Below are 27759 nucleotides of genomic sequence, written 5' to 3'. Positions count from 1 at the left end.
TGACAACGGCAGCAGTGAGGACTCCCATGTGTAGACTGCTCTAAGGTTATGAATCCCTTTCAAACACATGATTCCACTTCCAAACTATAAAAGTGAAATAACCTTGGTATCTCACTGAAATGAAGTATTTGCTGAAATATTCACAAAACTCTTGACTAAGGAAAAACTGCAGTACTTATAAAGCGATTACTTCAGTCAGTTTTAGTAATGCGATTTCCTCTGAAGCAGACCCCGTAGGTGTAACAGGGCCAGAGAGGTAGAGGACAGACTTGAGCTGAGCACAGGAAGAACCCCCTAAATGTTGAGAGTTTCCAGGTGAACTGGGCTTGGGATGCTGAGCCTGGAGACATCGGACTGAAGTCGGTTGGCAACTGATGGGGACAGAGGTGGGTGTCAGCACCAGGAAGGTGGGCGAACTCAATGAACTTTCCAGCCCCTTTCAGCTTCCACTTGACACTTTTATTGTAGAAGCTTACAAGACAGACGTCTTTAATCTGACTCCTGCTATGACATCTGCTTTGCTTTGATCATAAGGCAGGTGAAGCAGCTGGCCTCTGCTTCAACCCTAATGCCTTATGACCAGCGCTCCCATCTCATAAACATGGTTTGTTGGACGTGTTTGGCTGGGACTCACACACACGTCGGCTGCTGGCAGGCGGTCCGAAGAGGAATCACGTGTGCTAAGTATTTATATGCTTTATTCTCTCTAACAATTTAGAGTGTGAAAACTACTCTGGCATGCTGTGAAATCCATGTTTTACTCTCTCTGGAATAGGGACTTCTTAGCCTGGATTCTCTAAATTCTCTTAGGGACTGCAGTGGGATGAATTCACTGGACTGTACATAGTATGCAGCGTGTGTCACGCACAGGTTTTCCTCGGTCGCTCAAACGCGTCCATGACCTGAGACGAATGAAGACCCACTTAAAAGGACCGCCGCGTTCTCCTGGCTATTTCAGAGTCAGTGTTTCTGCCACCTCCTTACTTGTCAATGTTAAAGGACAACATTAGGCGAGGAAAGATCAGCAGTGAAGCTTTCTAACGGAACAGCGGCACCCAGGACTCTCGTCCTGCCTCCTTCAGCATCTTACGGAGTGAAGGGAATACATCATAAACAAACAACACATGGCACCTTCCCTTCAAGACAACACGTGTGTGTTCATCGACACTTCGCTCCCACCAAAGCAAAATAAGGGAGACACAGCAACCAAGCACAGCAGAGACACAGCGTAAAACATTTGGAAAGCTGCAATTTCACATTAGTTAACAACCTAATAAAACCTCATAAAATAATAATATACTGTTACACACCAACTGATAAGTTTATTACAGCTAATGTGCAGCTTACCTTGTTTGAAGCTGTATTCATTCAAGGCAGTTGATTCCATTTTGAATTAATCAAGCATAAAATAACAAGCATTTTATACCCAGAAATGTTTACAAAACCCCCAAATGGGTGGGCTGCATGTAATTCTCCTGTCTGTGAGAGCTTACGTGGGGCTCTGTTTGCAAAGGCTCTAAGTAGCGGAGATTTGTGACACATCAGCACACATCAACCGCGCTGAAAGGGCCCTAACCCTGAAAGACTCCTCTAGGACTCGCTCGTAGGGGACGGTCTTCGAGGCCCTCGAGCTCTCCAGTGTGCGGGTCCCGTGGGTTCTCGGCATCCCGAGTCACGAGTCACGGCTGGAGCCCTGCTTTCTGGCCACGGCCGGATCCTTCCCACCCCAAAGTGAAGAGTGTGTGTCTCGTCTAGCAGATACCTAGTCTGTAGGGTTTCACTTCTGCAGGGGTATTAGGACTTTACCAAAGCCCTAGGCCACATAAATTCATTTTTAAGGAGTGCGCGGTCTACCAGGAGAGAGAAGCACACAGAAAAAGAGCGTGCAAGGGTCTCCACGATGAGGGAGGTGAAGACCCTGGGGACACGTGGGAGGCTCCTCCTGAGTGGTGACAAGAATTCTGAAGGGGAGTTCCCACTGTGGCTCAGCAGGTTACAAATCCCACTGGTATCCAGGCAGATATGGGTTCCATCCCTGGCCTCGTTCCGTGGGTTAAGGATCCAGCGTTGCTGTGGTTGTGGCATAGGTCGCAGAGGTGGCTCCGACTGTACCCCTAGCCCTGGAATATCCATACGCCGCAGGTGTGGCCCTGAAAAGAAAAAATTCTGAAGGATGAGGAGCTGCAGCGAGAGACCACGTGTGTTTGGTGGGGACCGTAAACACGGGCGAAGGCCAATTCAACAGAGAACTGGTGAGACCTGGTGAGAACTAAAGTAAAAGTGTCAAAAAGGGCCCGGACGCAGAACTGAACTACAACGTGGAAGGCAGCAAGGAGCCGCCGATGCTCTGTAAGGTGGGGACACGCTGAGGTCTGTGCTTCAGAACAGTCACCCTGGCAACAGTGTGGCTTGCAGGTAGGTGGGAACAGAGGCAGCGCGGCAGACAAACCATCTTTCCTCAGCAAGTTTTTAAAATATCATAAATAATTCTCCCCAAAGCCCTGTGCTGCTTAGCTCTACAAAAGAGACTGTTCTGGAAGGGCTTGGGTGATCAGATGTCAGTATCTGCACGCCAACCAGCCCCGGCCTCACCCCCAGCAATCCTGCCCCCATGGGCTTGTGAATCACTGTCACAGGAAGCGACAAGAGGAGGCTGACTCATTCTTGGGCTTTGGGATGAAAAAAGTCAGTGACGCAACTGACTGCATCAAGCATTCACGACAACGCCTCGAAAAGAGACAGAATATTATTTTGATATTTAATCACCTACTGCATCAAGCCATATGCAAGGAAACATAAGAGTAGAGTAATTAAGAACACATATTTTGGAGTCAAACTCTAATGTTTAATAAATATCCTTTGCCACGTGCTGGCTGTGTGACAATGAGCAAGTGAACCTGTTTGATGTTCATTGCTCTTATCTGTAAAATGGAAATGAATAATAATATCTGTCTCACAGGATAGCATAAAGATCAAATGCACTAATAAGAGCACAATTCTTAAGTGTGTGGTTTATAGGAAATACCTGGTAAATGAGAAAATGATTTCTGTGACGACGATGATAAAATCTTCCAGTGTAACTTCTGCAGTCGAGTGAAGGCAGAGGGAGAAACAAGCTAACAACCACACAGATGTGCCCAGAAGTGAATTTGACCACCAAAGACCATCTCTATCTATTTAGAATGTCTGTAGAAAAAGGCAGATTTAGGAGTTCCTGTCGTGGCTCAGAGGTTAACGAATCCGACTAGGAACCATGAGACTGTGGGTTTGATCCCTGGCCTTGCTCAGTGGGTTAAGGATCCGGTGTTGCCGTGAACTGTGGTGTAGGTTGCAGACACAGCTCGGGTATGGCCTTGCTGTGGCTCTGGTGCAGGCTGGCAGCCACAGCTCCAATTCGACCCCTAGCCTGGGAACCTTCACATGCTGCGGGTGCGGCCCTAAAAGGCAAAGGGAAAAAAAGAAAAGAAAAGGACAGATTTAAGCTAACCTCTGTAATACTCTGTAATAAACTAATATATTTTACTTAGTTTATTAGCAGGGACAGTGTTGAGTATAAGTACAACATTCAGATGAATTAGAAGAATGATTTTACTGTGTCACAAAAATGCTACTGCTATAAAAGGTAATAAAAATATCATGAGATCCCAAAGTATTGGGATAAACATAACTTTTTAAAAATCCAAACATATTTCAAAACCACTAGATAATTCAAGATTAGGGAGTTCCCTTCATGGCTCAGTGGATAACAAACCCGACTAGTATCCATGAGGATGCGGGTTTGATCCCTGGCCTCGCTCAGTGGGTTAGGGATCTAGCATTGCTGTGGCTGTGGTGTAGGCTGGCAGCTACAGCTCCAATTTGACCCCTAGCCTGGGAACCTCCGTGTGCCACAGGTGTGGCCCTAAAGAGTAAAAAAAAAAAAAAAAAGATAATTTAAGATTAATGGAACAATGAGAAATTTTTCTTAACAATGAATAGAATTATTCCTAATTGGTCTGTTTTCTCCTGAAGGCTCCCATACGCAGCCACGGGCCAGTCTTCGGGATCTGTCCTGACGCCCCGCGTGGAGCCAGTGAGCAGCTCAGCAAAAGATACGAATGTGGCTTCTCTTTTCTCCGATGCTCCGATCCCTCCCCTTCCTTCATTCCTGACTTAACCGCCTCCCCGCTGCCCACTCAGTGGGGAACCGCCCTCTGCCTCCTCGCAGCGACCAGGCGGAGGCTGGCGTGAACGCCAGCTGCCTCTCGATGCCCCTGTACCACGAGGGGGTCTGTGTCTGCCCCGACTGGACTGATGCTGGCTTGTCAACGTTTTCTCGTTCTCTGCTTGCTGACGGTCACACAGGGGACTCTTCCCCATGCTCCCCCAGTTGCCCAGATTAGAGACAAGTAACCATGGCAACCGCACTGGAACTCCGCATTCGGGTTAACAAGACCGTGACACACACCCCCACACACACGTGCTCAGCTTTGCAGAGCCCGAGGAGGAGCAGTCGCTAACCATCGTCTCCGTTCTCTGAGAGGCCAGGCTGAGAGCAGAGGGCAGGGGGGAAGCCGGTCGCTGCGGTGAGCACTGGACGGTCAGAGCCGTCAGAGGGGTCTGTGTGATGGGACGACACATTGTTCCGTCCCGTTCTAGGGCCTGGATGTTGACGTTTTTACTATTCCCCAGGGATGTCCCCTCAGGTGGTCAAGTCTGGAGGTGTCCTGACAAAACTGGCAGGACCTGGTGACTGGAGGTGGGGTGGGGGCGGGGGACGACTCTGACAGGGTCACTGACCCCCTCCGTGGGTGACAGAGGCGCCACCACAGAATGTGTAAGATCATGGGAACCGTTTTGGCTGCACTGAATGCCCAGTTCAAGGGGTTTGGAAACAGACTCTTACTGCGCCCCCGTGTCTGGATCAGACACAGAGGTGTGGGGACCACAGCCTCGGGGATAGCTGGGAATGCAGAGGGCGGGCCAGGTGGCACTGCGAGAAGATCCACGTGAGGGCAGAGGTGGGACACAGCCCTTCCTCCCCCGAGGAAGGGGTCGGTACTGGAGGGGCAGCGACTTACACTTTTGTTATCAGAGAAGTATCATGAGCATCTGCAAAATGAGCAGCGTACAGAAAGCTAAGGAAACCCTCCCGAAGCGCCCTGCCATGGAGATGGGCCCCGCTGCTTCCCCGGTCACAGCTCACACAGGAGGGCAAACCAGATGCGAGTTCCGTTTTCAACCGGTGGGCTTGTCCCCTGCATCTGCGGCCATGCCCGGTTCTCCTACCCAGCTTTCTGTTCTGGAAATCTACTGCGTATCTTCCCTTCCCTAGGGACAGAGGAACCCATGTGCCCTCTTCCTCGCCTCACCAGGAGCTGAAATCCCTCCTCGAGGACCTGGAACCTAGCTCTCCTCCAGCAACTCTGTGGATGCCGACAGCTTCATGGAACTTAACTCGCTGCCTTGAGTTCCAGGGGCAATGCTCTGACGGTGGTTACGTAACACGGAGCCCCCACCTTGTGGGGGGTTTGGAAGACAAGACTAGCCCTGGCACCTCCTTGGTGCTGGATGGCAGGCAGCATGTGGGGCAGTCTGCCTGGCTGGAAGCCGCCCTTGGCTGGGTCCAAGCTCTCCACCCCACCTGCTCTGTATCACGGCTGCATCACACAGTCCATGTTTTATTCCATCCAGCAGCAACGTTCTTTGCAATCCTGGCCTTTTTCAAAACAATTCCATTATATTTAAAATAGGTTTTCCAAAAAAACTTAACGAAGGCTATTAAAATTCGTTTGCAGATGAAACTGCCAGAAATGTTGTCATAGTCAAACGTACAAGTTCACTTAGGACAGAGGATGCACGTGGGATTCAGTGAGTCCTTGTTGTTCCCAGTGAAGCATCCTGATGTCATCTCTGGCATTTGCCAGTCTTCCTGTACCAACAAGCAGCCTCACGTGATGAGCAAGGGCAAAGTGGATACAACTGTCAGGAAGTTTTATAGTGTTTACAAAAAAGCACGTTTCAAAGTATATACACATGGGTATGTATATATCACACACACATACCTATATGGGTACACACATCTAAATTCCACACACACACATACACACCCCACACACACACCCTTTTCATCCAGCTTAAATTGCTGGGTACGTATGTATGTGTCCATCCATCCAACCTCCACCCACCCATACACACAGCCTTACAAACATACACAAGGTACTGGTGCCAAGGGACCCGCGGGGATGGTGACCACCTACGGCTTTCAGGGGCAGAACCAGCCCGTGAGCAGGTGGGACACTCAGCCCCTGCTGGATGCAGCCTGGAGATGACCGCAGCAGCTCCTCTCCAGCAGGCCTCTCCCTCCCGACCAGCAGGGCCTCAGAGGAGCACCTGCGCTGCCCTAAGCTCCTCCTTTACCTGCGCGGTCCTGAGGCAAAGGGTCCCGACAGGTAAACTTTGCCGGGTTTGGGAAAGACTGGAGTGCAGCGTGGTACCCACCACTGGGGCAGTGAGGACAAGGGAGGAGAGAAGCTGTGGAGAGGAGAACAAGCCCGGTGGTCGGAGGGCGGCCTGGGCTGCTGAGGGAGGAAAATGCACCAAGGGGCAAACACCTTCCTGCTCTGCAAGGTGCCAACAGCCCGGGGCTGCTGAAGTCGCTGCGGGGCTTTGCTGTACACAACCCGAAATGCAAACTCCTTCCTGCAGACACGTCATCAGAAGCCTAAGGAGACTTCTCTTCCTACTTTGAGAGGCTGACAGGGAGAGGAAGAAATAGGGGCCACTATTCTTAAGTCAAACTCAGATCTAAGCTTAAACAATTACCCGTGACGGAAACCAGACCATTGTGAGCTAACGGGCACTTTGCTAGGGTGAGTTTGAGGAGAAGGGTTTAAGTGACGAGGGAGCATGTGTGGCGGTGACGTGACTGTCGGTGTCTACATCAGTCACTAACGACACCTTAAAAGCAATAAAATGAAACTTAAAAACACACCGGAGAGGAGACCCTGTTGCGGCGCAGCGGTTAACAAACCCGACCAGGATCCACCAGGTTGTGGGTTCCATCCCTGGCCTCCCTCAGTGGCTTAAGGATCTGGCGTTGCCGTGAGCTGTGGGGTAGGCCGGCAGCTGCAGCTCCGATTTGATCCCTAGCCTGGGAACGTTCATATGCTGCAGGTGCGGCCCTAAAAAATAAGACAAAAAAAAAAAAAAAAAAAAAACCCACGCAAGAGAAAAAGCAAAATAATTTCAATGCACTTAAAATATTACCTGCCTAACTTTCAAGATTGTTGTCCAACACATTCTGGTTCAAGAATATGACAATCACATAAGTTAAATTAACTCTGTGAAACAAACTTTGACTTAGGATATAATGCACTTAAAAATCTAACGTGACTGCAAAATATATATAAATCTTTAAAAAGGTCTTTCTTAAAAAATCATTATCTAAGGATGACTCTGAGTAAGAGATTCTCTGATAAATACAGCTGCTGTTTTTGAAGGAAGCCATGAGAGCACCCCTGTTTTTCTCATCAGCCCTGAGACGCTCTTGGAAGGCGGCGGCCGTGCGGGGCCCTGGGTGGCCTCACCTGGAGGATGGACACGGTCTGGGAGAAGTGGTGCTGCTCCATGGTGGACGTGGAGTAGAGAGCGGCCAGGGGGTGGTCGAATTTCTGCAGGTAGCTGTTGCTGAAGCCCCTGTGGTCCAGGTCGTGGCACAGACACGCGATTAGCAGTCCTTTGCGCTTAAAGAGACAGGACAGTACAGAGACGTTCAAAACAAAGAAACGGGACCTGAGGCCGCTTACAGCCTCGCATCGCACACACAGCGACACGGTCACTGACACGGCCAAGGTCCTTGTGAGTCTCTCGGGTCCAGAGAACCTCACTCCCTTTTTTTTTTTTTTTTTTTTAGATCAGTTTCTTTGTTTTTCCGCTTATGAAGCTGACAATCAAACGACTCGAGTTTTCCTGTCCAAGTCTGAGAAAAGTGTAGGTGGTATCGAATTAGAGCAAATTGAAGCAAATGTTCCAAAGAATTACAGAGAAAGCAAATCTGCAAAAGGAGGGAACATTTCAGTTCTTCATTCAAAAGTCTATTCAACGTTAAATTTTAACAACGTGGTTGTCATTATAAAAAAAAGGATATAACAAGTAAGGCCTGTGAAAAATGGCAAATTGTATTGAGAAAGAGAAAGCGCAGAACAGGCGAAGAGGACTGAGGCGAGGCGGGTCGTGTGCCCAAGGCCGCAGTTAGACGGGCCCCTGGAGAAGGCGGAGTGAGCACAGCTGCAGGCGCGGGGAGAAGCAGGTGCCCGGAGGCGGGGAGCACAGGCGGCCTCACGGGGAGCCTGCCCGAGAGCCCCGCGATGGGCCAGCGCCACCCGCTGCAGGGCCGGGGGGAGAGGAGAGCAGAGAAGAAGGGCAGGCGGGGCCGGGTGAAGGTCTGCTATTACATGCCAACCAGGGACCGGGTGAAGGTCTGCTATTACGTGCCAACCAGGGACCGGAGATGGGCTGTCAGCAGAGGAGTGATGTTTGAAGATCCCCAGGCTGCCCCAGTGGCGAGCAGACTCCAGGAGGGTAAGAGAGGCCAGTAAGGAGGCCTTCTGGTGAGTCAGGCAAAAGGTAACAGAAGCTTAGAGCAGAGGCAGGGCCACGGCGGCTCAGGAGACAGGATTCTGAGCTGATTCTGCAGGACTTTGGGACAGGCTGGGTGTGAGAAAAGGAGCGGGGTGGCCAGGGAGGAGGCAGCACCGCTGCCCTGCTCTCCGCCTCGGGCACTGCAGGGCCCTGGTCCCCGAGATGGGCGCGGGGCAGGGGGAGCAGGCGGCGCCAAGCTCAGGAATCTAAGTGCTGGGGTCCCTCCCGGGAGCCCCGCGGGGGCAGCGGCTCAGAGAAGAAAACTGAGCCCCGGCCCTCGGACCCGGAAAGGCACCTGGACCAGTGAATCTTCTGGTTTCAGAGAAAAAAGGAGGGAGGAGCAGGAGGCAGCCAGTACAGCAACCCTGCGGGGCCTGCGGCAAAGAAGGGCCCAGAGCTCAGGAGAGGCAGAGGGAGGGAGGCCCGGGTGCAGGTAACAGCGCAGGCCACGTGCGCAGGGTCCGAGAGGGAGGAAGGACCCGCAGGAGACGTCCTGGAGTCAAGGCCAGGTGGAAGGACGGGCTCCGGGGAGGAGCCGGGTGAATCACTGGAGAGGGGGTGAGGGCGGGGGGTCTGCACACAGCCCTCCAGGTATATCTGCGTCTGTGCGCCCTACCCCTGTCCCCTGCCCTGAGCAGTACCGCTTTCTCGGGCTGAAGGGTCTCCCAGACACCAGCCCCTCAACTGAAGACATTTGCAAGGGATCCGTCCTACGTGTTCAGAGGCCTTAAGACAACTGAATTCTGAGGGTCATTTTATTTGGGGGCTGTTCCCATATTTTATGCTGCTGTGTCAACGATAATGAATCTGGTAAGAAATCTCAAGGTTTTAAAATCTTACACAACGGATAAAAGCTTTCTAATTTTAAAATCGATTTCATTTTCATTGATGTTCAATAGTTTTGCTAAATGTCAAAATCAAGCATCTGAAAATAATTTGCAAAATATTACTGTTAACATTTTCCTTTAACAAGACCAAATAATAATTTCTAACACTCTATTATAGACTAAATATCCTTGTTATAAAATGTATTGTAAATATTTGTGTATGTTATTTGGGGATTATTTTTATTTTATTTATTTATTTATTTGTCTTTTTGCCTTTTCTAGGGCTGCTCCCATGGCGTATGGAGGTTCCCAGGCTAGGGGTCTAATCAGAGCTGTAGCTGCCGGCCTACACCACAGCCACAGCCACTCAGGATCCGAGCTGCGTCTGCAACCTACGCCACAGCTCACGGCAACACCGGATCCTTAACCCACTGAGCGAGGCCAGGGATCAAACCCGCAACCTCGTGGTTCCTAGTTGGATTCGATAACCACTGCGCCACGACGGGAACTCCTTGGGGATTATTTTTAGCTAAAAAGACCTGAGTTTTTGAGAAACATAATGAGATTCTAGAAATGAACCAGGAACTTAAATGAGTCAATATAAAGAAACAATTTTTCTTATTTACCTTAAAATTTTCCATTTTCGAATATAAATTTTAATGTGATTTGAAAGTATAGTCTCCATAGTTCTCAAACTTACAGGCTATCTATCTTTTAGCAAAGAAGATAATGAAACTGCTTTCTTAAAAGGAACTGAATGGAGAAATACTGAAATTCTCAAAAAAAAAGGGGGGGGTTCAATGGAATGGGAAATTGTTTAGAAAAATTTACATGAAATCAGAATAAATTTCATCTTTTTTTGTGGGTGTGTGTGACAAATAATAAATTATTTATTGGACTAAGCCCCACCTAAAAATTATTAATAAAAAAGGAACATTTTTGACTCCTCCTTTAAAATTTTTTGTTTTCTAAAATGCTGTCTTCAAAGTTTCCCACCCAAATTGTGAATTTGGTCTGACAGGATGGAAAAAGGACAGGGCTGGACCTTCGAGGAGCACTGGGTTCTAGAGTGAATGGGACCTGTGGCGAAACACAGTTTCTTTGTTACAGAGGTGTCCGCTCCCTTTCTCTGCAGGGTCACATGTCCTGAAGCAGGACACCAGTTTTACAAAGGAGGAGAGAAGCGGGGATTGGAGTTGGGGCTTTCGCGGGCACCCCTGGGACCCTGTGGGCAGAGGACACACGTGCCTGTCAGGCCAGCCCACCTGGGACCAACAGGACTGGGGTGAAGGCGCTCCCATCACCCAGCACTGGGGTGGGCTTCAAGAAAGGGGTTGACGGCAGAGTGCAGGAACAGACGAGGCGTCCCCAGATCTTCTCTGGGTGTGTCACCAACTCTAGGCATGCACACTCTGGTAAATGACTGTGACATTCCTGAGCCCTGTCCCCTTATGCTAGAGGAGCTCAAATAGGCATTTATGTTTTCGTTGTATTTAATGCTCTGAGTTCTCAAATGAGTAGGGAATGTCTACCTTACCCAGGGCGTAAGGGCAAAGAGAACAATTCACTTTGTTTACAACCTTTCAGAAGACTTCAGCTTCGACAGGCAAGACAGACTACCAAAATTAGTGTTCCGCCACGGGACATTTTGGTGAAGTTGCCATTTCTGTATCTACATTTCTTAAACAAAATAATAGGCAAAACGCTTGGGTGGAGTCATTTAAAAGGCATGTTTCTATGAATTTCTTGAACCAAGATCTGTCCTGGAGTAACACGTCCCATAACTCCATCAGAGATGTGCTCCAGACAGAGAGTTTCCGTCCACTCCGGTCTGAAATGGGCAAGGGAGGGCACACCCACCTCGAGGTCGGTGAAGAGCCCGTGGTTGTTCTGGAGGATGGCGTACATGCAGTGTGCCACCGTGACCGCGTGCTTCCAGTTGTGGTAAGGAACCCGACGATAGTTCTTCTTCACAGACATGATAAAACGACACAGCTTTTCAAGCTCAAAGCTGTAAGGAAAGAAAACGTCACGACAGAACCGGTGACGCGCCGGGACGGGGCAGGAGACACCTCTGGTTTAGACACACGCCTGCCCCCGGGGAGAAGGTTTCCGTGGCTGAACGCAGGAGCACGGGCCTCGCCCAGCTCTGCCCTGCTATTTCTGCGGCCAGTTAGGCGAGGAAGACAGCCTGACGCACCTGCTCTGATGAAGCAACTGGCCCACCGGGGAGCAAACCCCCGGAAACAGCCTGCTGTTCATTACCCTCCAGGAACGCACACCCTTCCCCGCCGTTCAGGCGCTGCCCCGTCCCCTGGTGTGCGGCAGACACCCCCAGAGCTTCCTCCTGCTCAGGGGCATCTCCCGCTGAGTTTTTCCAAAAAGCACACTCAGATACGATGGGGCGCTCCGATGATTCATTTGGGGCAAAGGACCTTGTCCACATCCTGACAAGTCCACGGAAGATTATGAGCTACATTTTCATTATACTGTGTGCTTACCCATTTGTATATTTATCACGTGGTCAGACTTAGTTAAAGCCCTGCCAACTCTCTCGATGGATTTCAGGCAGCTTGAGACAAAAGCATATCAATGTAAACAGGGCTCCCTGAAATACCAACGAGATAAAGAGTTCATACAGCCTCTAAATACATTTAACCTCTATTTTTCCCAACTGAAAATTTTCTCAAGTCTCTGAAGTATAAGGTGTCATTTTAAGCGTTTTAACTGGTCAAACTCTCATTTTTTGCTGCCTGAGAAATAAATGACATTAGTTATCCTGTGTGCATCCATTTGAAATAATAAGTTATAAATGTCACTCTAGAAGGAACACTTTAGTTCTAAAGAAACAAAGGGCTTCTACAGTCACTTAATGATTAAATTAGGAAAAAAAGAGAAAAGGGAAATTATTCCTTGCATTTTAACTACGTGTTTAAGGTGTATATATTAAGGAAAAAAAAACCACAGCTATAAAGTCATGAAAGATCTCTAGGACAGGCCACAGTGACAGGAGGGAGATTTGCATTAAAAGGGCAAGAAAAACATTCTTACCAACAAAGCACTAGATTCTGAAAAGGAGACTTGCTTCTTTGACATCTGCTGTAACTGATAGAGTCCATAAGGTGAAAGGTGATGCTAAATGGATGCATACATCCCCAAACACTCCTAAATACCGTATGGAAGTGTAACCGCAGTTACAAAGTAACCCCAGTCTCTTTCAGTTACGCGTATATTCTTATGAGCAACGGGTGCTGCTAACCAAGGGGCAGCCTCTGAGCGAATCTTAAAGAGGCTGTGCATTTGTCCAATCATCTTAGCCTTTTAAAATCTAAATATTTAGAAAAATCAACTTATATACGGCATATTTTAAGGTAGTTCTTCACCAAGAAAGTGGCGAGGCATTTAAGTATGGGGAGAAAGAGGTCATATTACTGGGTCACACATACCAGGCTGTCCCACAGGAGCGATGAACCATATAGACAAAAATTCCAGGCCACATGTTTTCAAAAGGACCAATGTCGAAGTGGAACCTGAAATAAGAAGACAGCATAGTTTATTGGAAAATGTAATTAATTAGGACAAACATAGTAACTAGTAAAGAAAGTAATTTAACTTTTCGCCTATCAAGAAACTACAAGAATACTGGAAGTTCGGCGCTCTCAGACACAACTCTGCTGCATTCAAAGATTTCCAAGAGGAAATTCCATACATTCTCTGGGGAACTTAGTCCAAGACGTAAGCCACTGCTTAATCGTCTATTAAATAATCTCTGAAAAAAAAAGGACGTTGTGGTTGTTATCACAGCAATGAAAACGTACCAAGGACCTTCATTATGAATATACTATACAGATACGACACAACCCATAGATAAGGGGGGAAATCTTATCTGACTTTTTTTCAGAGTTGAAAATTATTCTCTCTCCTATGTTAATCCAGAGAAAAATTTAATAAATAGCAACATCCAAAACTAGTACCTATTTCAATATGCTAATTTAGTTACTAACATTTAGCCCAAATAAACATAGTGGTAAAATATTTAAAGAAACCATTTTCCTCCAGTTACAACATTTTTGACACCAAATATGTGAGATTTCCACACCAAGCGATTCTCCTGCAGACCCCAACTGATTTCCTATGATCGATTCAATTCTGACACTAATGCAGACCCCAGAGGTTAAGGGCTCAGCCCCACAAGACTGGCACCACTTTAGATGCCAACCTCAAGTCCAGGCCACCGACCCGTCTAAGCTATGGGCTGTAGATCAGAAGTCCCCGCAACCCGCTCCTTGGGTCAGATCATACAGGAGAACAGCTCCAGAACTCAGAGACACTTGCCTCACTCTTACCGGTTTACCAGGCTTCTTCCCAGGGCTGCAACTCAGGGGCAGCGAGTGGAGGGGATGCTGCGAGGGGCCAGATGGCGGGAAGGGTTGTGGAGCTCCCAGGCTCCTCGGAGGGCCTCCCCCGCCCTTCCTAGCACCTGAACCATTTACCAACCTTGGTTAGGGTCTTTTGGAGGGCCCTCTACGGAGGTATGGTTGATTGAATCGTTGGTGGCTGGTGATCAACTTGATCCCCAGCCTCTAATCAAATCTGGTCTCTCCAGCAACCAGCTCTCATTCTCCCAGAGTCAGGTGCTAGTAAAAACTCTCAGGGGGTTGACAGAAGTTTTATATGAACAACAAAAGCTCCATCTCTCACCCAATTCACTCGGGAAATTATAAAGGTAAAAGGAGCTCTGTGCCAGGAACTAGGTACAAAGACCACAGTCATAGATTTCTTATTACATTACAATACAGTCGATGTATATGCAGATAAGCTGAGACATATTAAAAATCTTCTATTTGAGCAAAAATCCATTTGAATAGGGCAGCATCAACTTAGAGAGATTAGAAGTGCTCTGTGGACAGGAACCAGGCAAAAGACTTCCACAGAGAAGGTGCACAGAAGAGACATTACTTGATTGGCCGCAGCTTAATTAGCTGTTCAGAGTGGCTGTCCTTAGCATTTCCATCTTTTGACCTTGGGGCATGTACGGCTTTCGATCTGGGAATGCTTGCTAGTCCATGTGGGTATTCGGAGTCCCATTAGTCTAAGGGCCTCCTTGTTTAACGGAGTAACAATACTCTACTTCCAATTACAAACAAAGATCGGCTCTGGATCACTTTCAAACATTTTTTTCTGTAGTTCAGTACTATTAGCTTGCACTTCCAAAGAGCAAGTCCAAGCACCGATAACAAATATATTAGCATAGGATTAGAAACAAAGCCTGAAAGTTGAACTATTTATTACTAAATCCTCAAATTCAAGTTGTAAATTTAAAACTACACGGAAATGAGAACTTTCAAATATCTGATACCAAATGCCATTTACATGGTACGAAGTGTGCAAAAGACCAACGAGAAAAGCTAACTTTTTGGTTAAGGCATTTCAAAATGGTGTTCAGATTTTGTTTGGCTTTTGGCTTTTTAGGGCCACAGCTGCAGCATATGGAGGTTCCCAGACCCCACAGCCATAGCAACACAGGACCCGAGCTGCATCTGTGACCTACACCACAGCTCACAGCAACACAGGATGCTTAACCCACTGAGCAAGGCCAGGGATCGAACCTGCGTCCTCCTGGATACTAGTTGGGTTTGTTAACCACTGAGCCACAATGGGAACTCCCAGACTTTTTTTTTTTTTTTTTTTTTAAGATAAAAAGACCTGGCCCTTCCTTCCTTAGAAGGGGAAGAAAACGGCAACACAAGAAACCACACGTTATATGATATTTATGTTTCCAATTCTGTAAGCCATTTCATTTTAAATTCAATCAAAGTTAAAATCTCTTCCTGAAGAAACTGCTAAGACCAAACGCTTACAATTCAATCTCCTTGCAAAGACGGACGGGAAGGTTGAAGCGCATGAGGCCTTGCCACTCTTCCGCGGTGCAAATGCTGTGGTAGGACAGCTTCTCCATGGTGACCCGGTAAATGCACTCCGAGTGGCGGATTCTATGATACATCTGGAAAGCACATCAAGGCGGGAAACACCAATAATGTTTAAGTCATTTTGCCATTAAAGTTCAGAAGTTGGTATAAAAGAATTAGAGCTATTACTATCCATGAACTACTATTATTATGTATTTTCACATGCAGTAAACATATTTGAAACTCTGAAAACACAAATAGCTTTTAAAAATTGTGTCACCGTTTTTAGAAGACATAAATTCTGGCTCAAATGTCTTTTTTTTGTCTTGTGCATATTTTATTAGATTTTTCTACATTCAAATGTCTTTTTATCAGACATTACCTCTGCTTAGTGAGAGTACATGGTATTTATCTGATGGCACCTTATTCTTGGACTCCCAGCCTCCAGAACAGAAATAAATGTCTATGGTTCATGAGCTACCTGGTCCACAATATTTTGCTGTATCAGCCCCGGCAGATTACGATAGAGACTAAATAGGTGAAGAGTTAAGGTATCTTTTCTAGGTCTGCTGTTAAAAATATTTAGCTTAGGAGGTCCTCCTGTGGTTCAGCAGGTTAAGGCTCTGGTGTTGCCCCAGCTGCGGTGCAGGTCAAAACTGCGGTATGGGTTCGGTCCCTGGCTTGAGAACTTCCACAAGTCGCAGGTGCAGCCAAAGAAAATTAGCTTAATTCCTGGTGATCTCAAAATCCTCTAGTCTATGGAGCTTGAAAAATGTTTGATTGTAAAGTTCTTCACTGCTAAAATAAAGTTGGAGATGCATACGTAAGAAATGTATATTCCTTTAACAATTATATGCAACATATTGTGCTAATACGTTGTTTATATTATAAAACAAGTATTTTAAAAATATATACTTTTTACTTTTATCTTTTAAAATTTCTATTTAAAAAATAAAAAATGAAATGAAAACGTAAACTAAAATAGAAATTTCATTTTTTATTTTTAAATAGAAATTTTAAAAGATAAAAATAAAGAGTATATATTTTTAAATACTTGTTTGTATGTACTTAGTGAACAAGACTCCTCCTGTCCTTATTAAACAATTACACATTTTAAAATGAAGCACTGTAACTGTATGTTATCAACTGTCAAGTTTTTTCCTTTATTACTTTGTGAGATCATGACCTTACAGGTTTATTTACTTCGAAATAGCTGTACTATTTGAGAAAAACATGCCAAAAAAGTATGCGGATCTAAAAGGAATATACATAAAATTGACTATTCTTTTTTTTTTTTTCTCTTTTTGTCTTTTGTTGTTGTTGTTGTTGTTGCTATTTCTTGGGCCGCTCCCGCGGCATATGGAGGTTCCCAGGCTAGGGGTTGAATCGGAGCTGTAGCCATCGGCCTACGCCAGAGCCACAGCAACTCGGGATCCGAGCCGCGTCTGCAACCTACAGCACAGCTCGTGGCAACGCCGGATCGTTAACCCACTGAGCAAGGGCAGGGACCGAACCCGCAACCTCATGGTTCCCAGTCGGATTCGTTAACCACTGCGCCACGACGGGAACTCCAAAATTGACTATTCTTAAACATCCCACTTACAGTTGTATTTCCTAATCACTAATATTTCTGATTGAAATTCAGATAATTTTCCATCTTCCCTGATGTCAATCAGCTAACCTTGCAAACCAAGCAGGTGCATCTTCACATCCTACCAAACAGGTTCTAAACCAATGACTCAATGAAATTCTGCAAGGGGAACATTTTAATAAGTTGAAAGCTGTTTCACAAAGCACCATTTTAAAAAAGCATTCCACTTTAAACGAACATAAAGAGGGAAAGGAAATAAAGAACAGGTGGAACAAACAAAGCAAGTAGCAGGGTGGTGAATTTACACCTAAACATGAAATGCGCCTGGTCTGAATACCCCGTTAAAAGGAAGAGATTTTCTGACTGAATAGAAAAGCAAAACCCACCTCATGCTGGGTAAGAATCCCACCTTAAAAATAAGACTCAGGAAGGGTAAAAGCAAAAGGCTGGAAAAGATATTTAACACTTAACACCAGTCCAGAGAAAATGAGAATGGCTGGATGAATATCAAACAAAGTGGATTTCAGAGCAAAGACTATACCAGGAATAAAGAAACCCACTTCAAATGATACGGGGTCAGTTCAGCAGAACTTCATTCTTCTAAGTGTACCTGGTCGGCTGGTTTTCAACAGAGGCACAGACGCAAGATGGTGGCAAAGGAAGCATCCACGCAACAAAGGTGCTGGGACAGGTGGACACCAGATGCAAATACACAAGGAATGTTGACACTCACTTTGCACCATATGTAAACATTTACTCAAAAGCCATCACCTAAATGAAACCTGAAACTAGAAAACTTCCAGGAGACAACAGAGGAGGAAATCTTTGTGGTGTTAGGTTAGGAAAATATTTCTTAGGTACAATGCTAAGTAACAACACCATCATAAATAGAAAAATTCATAAATTAGACTTCTTCAAAATTATGAACTGCTCTTAGATAGAGACTGTTAAGAGAATGACAAGACAAGCCAAACACTGGGAGAAAATATGTGCCAATAAGCAATCTGGTAAATGACTTGTATCTAGAATATATAAAGGCCTATCAAAACTCAGTAATAAAAAAAAAATCACAAACAAATGATTTGAGAAGATACTTCACCAAAGAAGACAGAGATGGCAAATGCGGGGGAACTGGAACACACACGAGCACTTTGGAAGAAGTTTGGCAGTTTCGTAAATATGGTCCCACCATGACCCAGCCATTCCACATCCAGGTGTTTACTCAAAGAAGAGGAAAGCACATGCTCATGCAGAGACTGGGCACAGATGTTCACTGCAGCTGTACTTGCAACGGCCAAAACCTAGCGATAACTCAAACGTCCATCAGCAGGTGGCAAAATAAACAGTTCATAGTATATCCCCACAATGGAATAGTCGGTAGTAAAGAAGAATGCTCTATGTACACATGCAGTGTCAGGGATGAGTCTCAAAATAGTTATGCTAATTGAAAAAAGCCAGACAAAAAGGAACAGAGATTTTATGACTTCAGTTCTATAAAATGATTCTAGAAAATGCAAAGTAATTTTTAGAAAGTAGATCAGTGACTACCTGAAAGGGGAGAGGAGATGGGGGGTTACACGGGAGGGATCACAAAGGCTCACAGGGAAACTTGTGGGTGTGACGGATACATCTGCCATCTCGACGTGGTGATGGTTTCAAGTGGGTATGGACACTTGTCAAATTGTACAGTCTAAACGGGTGCAGCTTATTGTATATTTATGAACCTCAGTAAAGCTTTTAAAAATAAGTTTGCTCCAGTCTTTGTAAAGGTATGTGGTAATTTTGTCTGTGACATAAATTTCCGCAAAATAGTCACATGACGATGCAAAGTGCTCTCTTCACAGCATGAGTTCATTTGGAAAACAATTACCCTCTATTCACTGTTAATGTTACTTGCAATTTGAAAGTTCAAATTAGATGTTATTTCTCTGAATATATCTTCTAAGTAACATCATCGGAAAAGACCAGCAAATTTGGAGTTTTTATCTTTTTTGTGAAAGAAATATGGACACATAACCAATGAATTCAACAACTACTCCAAGAACTTTGTCACAAGCAGCGCAACGGGAATGACTGTACAGCGTAAAGCTGTCTCCAGAACCGTCGAGGGTTTGGGGCCGCTTTAAGTAACCCCTCTCTGACCACAGCTGAGGAGGGGTCTGGACTGGGCTTCTGGTGCAGGCTGGACAGGCTGCCGTATTTCACAGGACACTGCATCCGGGCCGAGACACAACCACCTGTCGCTTGAACTTGATGAAAGCTCCGTCCACGGATGAACAGTCAAGAAAATGGGGTTTCTTTAATGTCATTTACTAAAAACAGATCTCCAGGGACGTCCTTGCACTTTCCTCCTGTCCCTCAATGGACTGTCACTTGCCTTCCACTCAAGATGATACTGTTAGGTTCTGGTAGGAGGGCGAACAAGCAGCAGGATTACTGAGGATTTACTGCAGGTGGGCAACACCTGCCGCTCAGTCATTCCACGAGGGAGGAGCTGGTAAAAGCGACGACGTGAGGCACCAGTGCAGTGGTTGCTATCACAGCCGTTCACACGGTTGAGCGCCCGCTCTGTGACAGACGGCACCCTAAGTGCTTAGCATACATTACTTCGTGTGCTTCTCAGAAAAATATTTAAGTAATTTTTGTCATTTTATAAGCCTGTGGCCTCCAATTAGAAGTTCCCATCATGGCTCAGTGGGTTGTGATGGACTAGTACCCCTGAGGATGTGGGTTCCATCCCTGGCCTCGCTCAGTGGGTTAAGGCTCTGGCATTGCTATGAGCTGTGGTGTAGATGCAGATGCAGCTCAGATCCCACATGGCTGTGGCTGTGGTGTAGGCCGGCAGCTGCAGCTCTGATTTGACCCCTAGCTTGGGAAGCTCCATATGCCACAGGTGCCGCCCAACCCCCCACAAAAAAAGAATACATTACATTTTTAATTATTACTTTTGTTCATAAACGTATCTATAACTTTAACAAATTTATGCTTGAAAATACATACATTATTAAATTTATTTACTTATTTTTATTTTATTTTATAATCAGCATAGGTAAGTAACATGAATTTTAACTTTATGGCCAAAAGTAATTAGTCCTGGCAAATTTTATAGCTACTTTAGTCTCTTTTCTAAATGACTTTTTTTTTTTTTTTTTTTTGGTCTTTTTGTCTTTTTAGGGCCGCACCCGCAGCATGTGGAGATTCCCAGGCTAAGGATCTAATCAGAGATGTAGGCACTGACTATGCCACAGCCACAGCAATGCCAAATCTGAGCTGCATCTGTGACCTACACCACAGCTCACGGCAGCACCAGATCCTTAACGCACTGAGCAAGGCCAGGGATCAAACCCACAACCTCAAGGTTCCTAGTCGGATTCGTTTCTGCTGCGCCACGGGAACTCCTAAATGACTTTCATTAGAATAGTAGAAAATAACATACTGTGATATTCTTAGTAAATTATTTTACCTTATTCATTCTACTGCCAATTATTAATGAAGATAGAGGACTATGTTAACTTTTAAAGCTGATTTTGCAAAAATTATTTGTCCATGACAACTAAGGAGTTAATCTTGGACTCACGGTCCAGCCAGAAGAGACTGCTAGGGAGGCAGCTGCCATTTATTTTGACGGCATGTCCGTCTTAGGCACTAGGATACCGAAAAAAGACAAAGACAGATGAAAGATGAACTGGAAACTCACCGTTTGGTAAAAATACAGCCATTTATAACTTGCAATGGCATCCCTACTTATCGGCAAACAAGAATAGTCACTGACGCTTGAGAACGTTTCTCTTGCGGCCTATCTCCACGACCCCCATCACTCGGCTCAGAAATGGTGGCCCTGATACTGATCATGCTCACGCTTGGCCTGAGTCCCTTAAAAGTAAGACAACTAAGGACCAGACTCTGGATCCTCTGTCTAGCTGCCTCTCCTCTCCAGCACCGCTAACCTGCACCGTGAGGTGAGTTACCTAGTTCCCTGTGCCCAGGCCTCCCAGCACGGACGGTGGGTACGCAGCCCCTGACCAAGAAGGACACAGAGCTCAGTGGACAACACACATAGGGGGCTGGGAGGAGCTCCGGCGAGTGGCTGTCAGGCCCTCAGTGCGGCTGGCAGTGACCTTCCACTCATCTTCCAGGGACGCCAGCACTGGTGCCGCTCGGTCTGGCCGCTTCAGGTCCTGGTTTGGTGACGGGTTCTTGAGGGCAGTGCTGTGCTCTCCTGCCCTCCAGGTGTGATTATGCACATGTGCACACACCTGCCTGTACTCAGTGTGCTACACAGAGCCTGAGGGTGTGGGAGGGGTCTGTACTCCACAGAAACTGAGCAACACTACAAATAAGTGTTTGTTTGGCGAGCTGGCTTTACCAGAAATCCAACAGGTACAGGTAATCCGCGAGATGCATGTACTGAACTTCTGGGAAAGCTTAAGATGTAATGACAGACATTCAGCTATTACAAACTGTGGGCTCTTCTCCCCTGTCTACTCATTCACATTTTTTTTTTTTATTATTTTCCCACTGTACAGCAAGGGGGTCAGGTCATCCTTAGATGTATACATTGCAGTTACAGTTTTTTCCCCCACCCTTTCTTCTGTTGCGACATGAGTATCTAGACATAGTTCTCAATGCTATTCAGCAGGATCTCCTTATAAATCTATTCTAGGTTGTGTCTGATAAGCCCAAGCTCCCGATCCCTCCCACTCCCTCCCCCTCCCATCAGGCAACCACAAGTCACTTCTCCAAGTCCATGATTTTCTTTTCTGAGGAGATGTTCATTTGTGCTGGATATTAGATTCCAGTTATAAGTGATATCATATGGTATTTGTCTTTGTCTTTCTGGCTCATTTCACTCAGTATGAGATTCTCTAGTTCCATCCATGTTGCTGCAAATGGCATTATGTCATCCTTTTTTATGGCTGAGTAGTATTCCATTGTGTATTCATTCACATTTTTTAATCAACAAAACATTTGCTAAAGTACCAACTTTCAATATGATTGTCAGTAGTATTAGATGATGTCATTAAGAAAAGCACTTTGGTCCTCTTGATAAACCCTGAGGTGCAGACACACTCTCCACAACCAGGAACAAGACGCCTGATGCCATTCCTCTAGCAGCATAAAATAGTGCCGCTGTGGGGACTAGAGGAACATAAGACCCAGCAGAGGCTGTGCTTCCTGGTTCTGGGACTTGAAAGCCTGGGTGGGATGAGAGACCTGCTGTGGCTGCAGAGAGGGGCCCCTGCACCTATAAGGGGAGAGGCTTCTGTGCTGAGGACCCTATAAGGGAGGGAGGAGCCTATCTCTGGGGGGTGTGGGTGGGATATAAGCCGTCTACATCCATCCAGGAGTGAAAATTGAAACTGTACCATATGCAGTTGCAGTTTCCAATCCTATACTGCTGACATCCTGCCAGAATTTCAACTTAAGAATAAGCTAACAAAAAAACTGGCCGGAACAATGACCGCTTGGGTTAAATTGGAAAGTTACACCATCCTAGGCACGTAGGCTCCTACAGGGGAAGTAAATCCAGGTGAATTTGAATAAATAAGCAAAAATCAAGTAAATAAATATATTAATGGATGAATGAATAAATCCAAGAAAAAGGAGATCAAAGCTAAATCAACACATTTACCTAAGAACTGAGTTGATACAAAATAATTGGGCGATTAATAATATGCTATTGATGTCCACTGACAGGTGAATGGATGAAGAAGATGTGGACATATATACAATGGCGTGCCATCAGTCATGAAAAGGGACAAATTAATGCCATTTGCAGCAACATGGACGCCACTAAAGATTCTCATACTAAGTGAAGTAAATCAGAAAGAGAAAGACAAATACCAAAGATATCAAAGACATATGCTATCACTTACATGTGGAATCTAAAATACGGCTCAGATGGACCTATCCACAAAACAGAAACAGAATCAAGGACATAGAGAACAGACTCGTGGTTGCCAAGGGGGGAGAGGGAGGCAGCGGGATGGATGCGGAGAGGCGTTCAGGGTTGGTAGATATTTTGTTTGTTTGTTTGTTTTTTAGGGCCGCACCTGCAGCATATGGAAGTTACCAGGCTAGGGGTCAAATCAGAGCTACAGCTGCCAGCCTACACCACAGCTCACAGCAAGGCCAGATCCTTAACCCACTGAGAAAGGCCAGGGATCAAATCCGCATCCGCATGGATCCTCGTTGCGTTTGTTAACTGCTGAGCCACGAAGGGAACTCCTGGTAGATTATTTTTAATTAAAAAATGTATGTATGTGTGTATATATACATACATATACTGTTGCAAAATTATGGCCTTTGACACATGACTTCTTTGCCTGCAAAGCTATTCTAATTTGTGGAAACCACAGGACCAAAATGCAAAGGAATGGTTTTTTTCCTTGACCAGATCCTAGGCAGAAGTGCTGATGATGCTGAATTTCTTGAAAAGAAGCAAAGGGTGGCTCATTGAGGGCTCCCAGACACAGGCATTCAGACCGTGGCTCTGCCACATGCTTGCCGGGTTAACCTTTCACAAATTACTTAAACTGCACGTGCCCATGTTTTCCTATTTCAAGCGGTGCTTTTAATAACCTCACTCAGGATTGTTGCGGAACTAATGAAATGAGTTTTTGTATGTGAAGTGTCCGGAACGGTACCTGTAACAGAGTAGGTGTTACATCAAACAAGAGTGCTTCTTATATTATAACCATCTTATATTCACCATCCAGTACAGGTGGTACTTAATAGCTGGCTGTTGAATTCAAGAATGAATAAAGGTTGAGCCATTTATTAAATTTGTCCCTAGCCAAATGGCTTCATTTTAGGAACGATTTTTTTCCCATCCTCTTTTAATGCTAAATTTCTTTCTACTCAAAATGTACAAAGCTAATCTGCTTTAAAGGACTCCTTTTTTCTTTCTTTTCTTTTTCTTTTTTTTTTTTTTTACAGTGATAGCTGAATTTATTTATTTTTATTTTTATTTTTTTTAATATTTTTTTTTATTTTCCCACTGTACAGCAAGGGGGTCAGGTTATCCTTACATGTATACATTGCAATTACATTTTTCCCCCCACCCTTTCTTCTGTTGCAACATGAGTATCTAGACATAGTTCTCAATGCTACTCAGCAGGATCTCCTTGTAAATCTATTCTAAGTTGTGTCTGATAAGCCCAAGCTCCCGATCCCTCCCACTCCCTCCCCCTCCCATCAGGCAGCCACAAGTCTCTTCTCCAAGGACTCCTTTTTTCTAGGCAAAGATATAACAGGTATTAGTATCTTGTTAGCTTATTATATCATATCAAATTGATTCTTTAAAATCACAATATGCATGAGTAAATCAACTGACTTTTCGTTTTAAAAGGCTCTGGGTGGGGGGCTGGACAGGGGTCTGGGACTGGCATACGGACACGGAGGTCTATGGAATGAATGGCCATCACGGACCCGCAGTACAGCACAGGGAACGCCACCCAGTATTCTGTAACGATCTGTGTGGGAAAAGAATCTGAGGGAGATGGACGTGTGGACATGTACACCTGAACCGCTTTGCTGTACAGCAGCAATGACCGCAGCCTTGTAAATCAACTACACTTCAAGAAAACTTTAAAAAAATGAATTAAAAAAACCTCTCGGTCTTGTACAGCGGTTTACTGTTCCAGTGACATACTATCAACTATCGGTTAAAAATAAAAAAGAGATATTGTCGGAGACGTGTCCCTTTAATCCAACAAAGGGAGAACTTAACTACAGATGAACCAAAGAAGACGAAAGACGCACTGCGGGTTTATGTGCCTCCTGGACAGGCCTTTCAACCTAACAGGACCGCTGAGCTGAACCATAAACTAGGCTGTTACATTATCGCATTCAGTTTCAGAATTTCCCAGGACCAATTCATTTGACCCGACTCAGCAGCCAGCGAGGACGAGGCTTGCAATCTGCACAAGGTTTCTTCATAACTGTGATCTGATCAGTATTCATGGAGAAGCTCCAGAAACAAGGGGAACACGGAGGGAGCGGCGGGGAGCCACCAATTTGATGAACCGCTGGGACAAAGCCTACTGCGAGGGTTTTTCCTCATCTTCTTCACAGGCTGCTTGGGGGAAAAATGCTCAGAACTGCAAAGCGGACTTGCTCCACGAAGCACCAAGTGAGTGCCGGCGTGAGGACCGGAGTTCAGGCCTGGGTCCCCAGAGGCCTCGGGTCAGCTTTGGAAGGTGCTGAGAAGCGCCCTGGAAAGAAGCCAACCGCAGGCTTCGTGAAACTGACATGACCCAGGAGCCGTTTTCTTCTTCTTTTGTCTTCAGAAGGATGTTCACTTCAACAAAGCAAGTGTTGCTTTGAAAAGACCTGTAAATTGGTCTTTTTTCTGAATTGGAACAGTCACGAACTAACCCAGTACCAAGCCCCCTCAGCCTGGGGGCCAGGGAAGAAGTGGAGAGAAGCTCAGAGCCGGAGGAGGCAGCCCCAAAGCTGGTACTCTCCTTGAGTTGTAGAAACTGTTCAAAACCATGTAATTTTTCATAAGCTTTCACGAGGAGAAGCAATACTGCAGTTCAAAAATGGTAACAACTCCACAGAGAGCTGAAGCGGAATTATTTGGATTTCAACAGGTACCTTCAAGGCAACCAGCTCTGGGTCTGCTCAACCCTGGAGAGTTTTATGCCCAGAGCTGGCCACCAGGTGACCTGCCACCCCTGTGGCACATGCGCCACCATCACTGCCGGACAGTGGAAATCATTTTGGAGGGTTTCACAGCATCATACAAATTACAAGGCCGTTCCACTATGTAATTACTCCACCACCGTTACCCTAAATAATGTAAACAGGACGCCTGTTAACTTCCTCACGGCTTTTCAGGAGTGTTCTTTTTCTTGTTTTAGCTTGGTATGATCATTTAGTTTTGGCAAAGCTCAGGCTTCCTGATGCAACGATCGGTGGGTTAGAAGGCTCTGAATCCCCCAGACCAGCTTCTCTAACAACACGGCTGAATCAGCTCCCCGGTGTTTAGACCGATAGGCACGCATTCTTGGATGTAGCCAGTCATCCTTCAAGTGGTACATGGAAATTTGGGTAGATTTTAAGAAGATCCATTTCCACCTCCTCAACTTTCGCACATTCTCTTACCTACAAGCAAAGTTTCCCGTTGCCTGTTTCAAATAACCCCTTTCTCAAATTGCTCTAAGACAAAAACGTCTGAAAACAAAGAGGCAAGTTACACTGCTGATGTTAGTGAGGTCTAACAGTGATTTCTAACGCTTTCATAAGATACCAAGGGTGGACTTAAATACATTTTCAGCTGACAGACATTAAAAACAATTTTTGATGATAGAATTATCACTATTTTTTTGGCATCTGAGCTCAGGCGGGGTTCAGATTAAGAGTAATTGCTATAATAAAACTCTTCCTGCTCCCACCTGCTCCTTAAGGAAAGCAATTCTCATGGCTTCCATGGGAATAAAAGCGACAAGGAGGAATGAAACCGATGCGGAAGAGCGGGAGCCACGTTTCTCAGTGTCAAAGAACAAAGTTCCAAGAGGGAGAGGAAGTGGCTGGAAGGAGCCTGTGGTGCTAGAAGGAGTTATGGACAGAGAGAGAGAGAGAGAGACGGAGAGGGAGGGAGAGAGAAGGAGCGGGGAGGGAGAGTGCCAACCGATGTCAGGGCTAAGGTGGAAACTCTCTTCTCAAACAGAGAAAAGGGAGGGGAGAACGTCTGAGCCCGCAGAGGCCTCCTTAGCAGAGGGACAGAGCACCACCCCCAGGGATGGGGTGCGTCCTGCCCACAGTGGATGCCACGAGAGCACAGCGTTCTGTGATATTCCTGTCAAGATAATGACTTTAATACAATCCTGAGGAAGCACCAGATAAAACCAAAATAACAACACTCTACAGAGCAGCCAGCCTGTGCACTTCACAAATGCCCAGGTCATGAAACGCAGAGTAAGGATGATTCCCGATGAAAGAAGCCTGAAGAGGTCCGTAGATTCGAGAGCAGTACAGTACCTGCCAGGGGCAGACCTGTGTCCCCGAATTCATGTTACCTTAGAATGCGACCGCGCAGAGATGGGACTGTAAGGAGGTCACTCGGGTGGCCTAATCCAACATGCCAGGCGTCCTTATGAGGAGAGGGGATCACGGCACAGACATAAAGGCGACATGGAGACCCGGGGAGAGGCAGGCGTCTGAGAGTCAAGGGCAGAGGCCTCTGGAGAAGCCAAACGACCTTGAGCTTTACCTTCCAGGAGGCAGAACTGGGGCGGAGCGATCTTCTGTTGTTTAAGACACCCGTGGTATTTGTCATGGCAGCCCTAACTAATACAGCACCCATGTGAATTTCCCTCTTTTTAATTATGTAGTAGAAAAAGCTGTCCTTGTTTTTAAAGAATACAAACTGAGGTATTTCGGGGTTATGAGACATATGGTCTGAAACATCTCAAATACATCAGCGAAAAATGATGTCTATGAATGAGAGAGAAAAGGAGAAAGGAAGTAAGAATATCAAAGCAAAAATGGTGATATATTAATATTTGGGGAGCATGGATAAAGGCATAAGGGAATCCTTCACATTATTTTTGCAACTTTGCAAAAAAAACACAAAGTGTAAAAAAGTGTAAAAATCTTATGCCAACCCTGGTTTTATTCTAATGATAGGAAAAATTTATAAATGGACATATTAACTATTTTTCATTTTTATCTTAAACCATAGCCAGCTCATTCAGAAATAATGTTTCCAATAACATGTGCTTTCCATTTTTGCTAATTATTTCTCAAAATTTAATAACATTATTGCTTTGGTCATATATATACTAATAATGACATATGCTAC

At 45.7% G+C, this 27759-nt stretch overlaps 1 protein-coding gene across 1 annotated transcript in view; it reads right to left on the bottom strand.

Annotated features, from left to right (window-relative positions):
* PDE10A (phosphodiesterase 10A) overlaps nucleotides 1-27759 on the bottom strand; it is a 273819-nt gene that overhangs the window by 27318 nt on the left and 218742 nt on the right. The window contains 4 exon segments of the mRNA XM_021071805.1: nucleotides 7569-7724; nucleotides 11310-11460; nucleotides 12896-12979; nucleotides 15311-15453. Coding sequence (XP_020927464.1) covers nucleotides 7569-7724; nucleotides 11310-11460; nucleotides 12896-12979; nucleotides 15311-15453 — 534 coding nt within the window.

The sequence above is a fragment of the Sus scrofa genome, chromosome 1 (assembly GCF_000003025.6).
Source record: "Sus scrofa isolate TJ Tabasco breed Duroc chromosome 1, Sscrofa11.1, whole genome shotgun sequence".
NCBI lineage: Eukaryota > Metazoa > Chordata > Mammalia > Artiodactyla > Suidae > Sus > Sus scrofa.
Note: the sequence above shows the minus strand (reverse complement) of the source record. Positions and strands in the feature narration are given on the sequence as shown.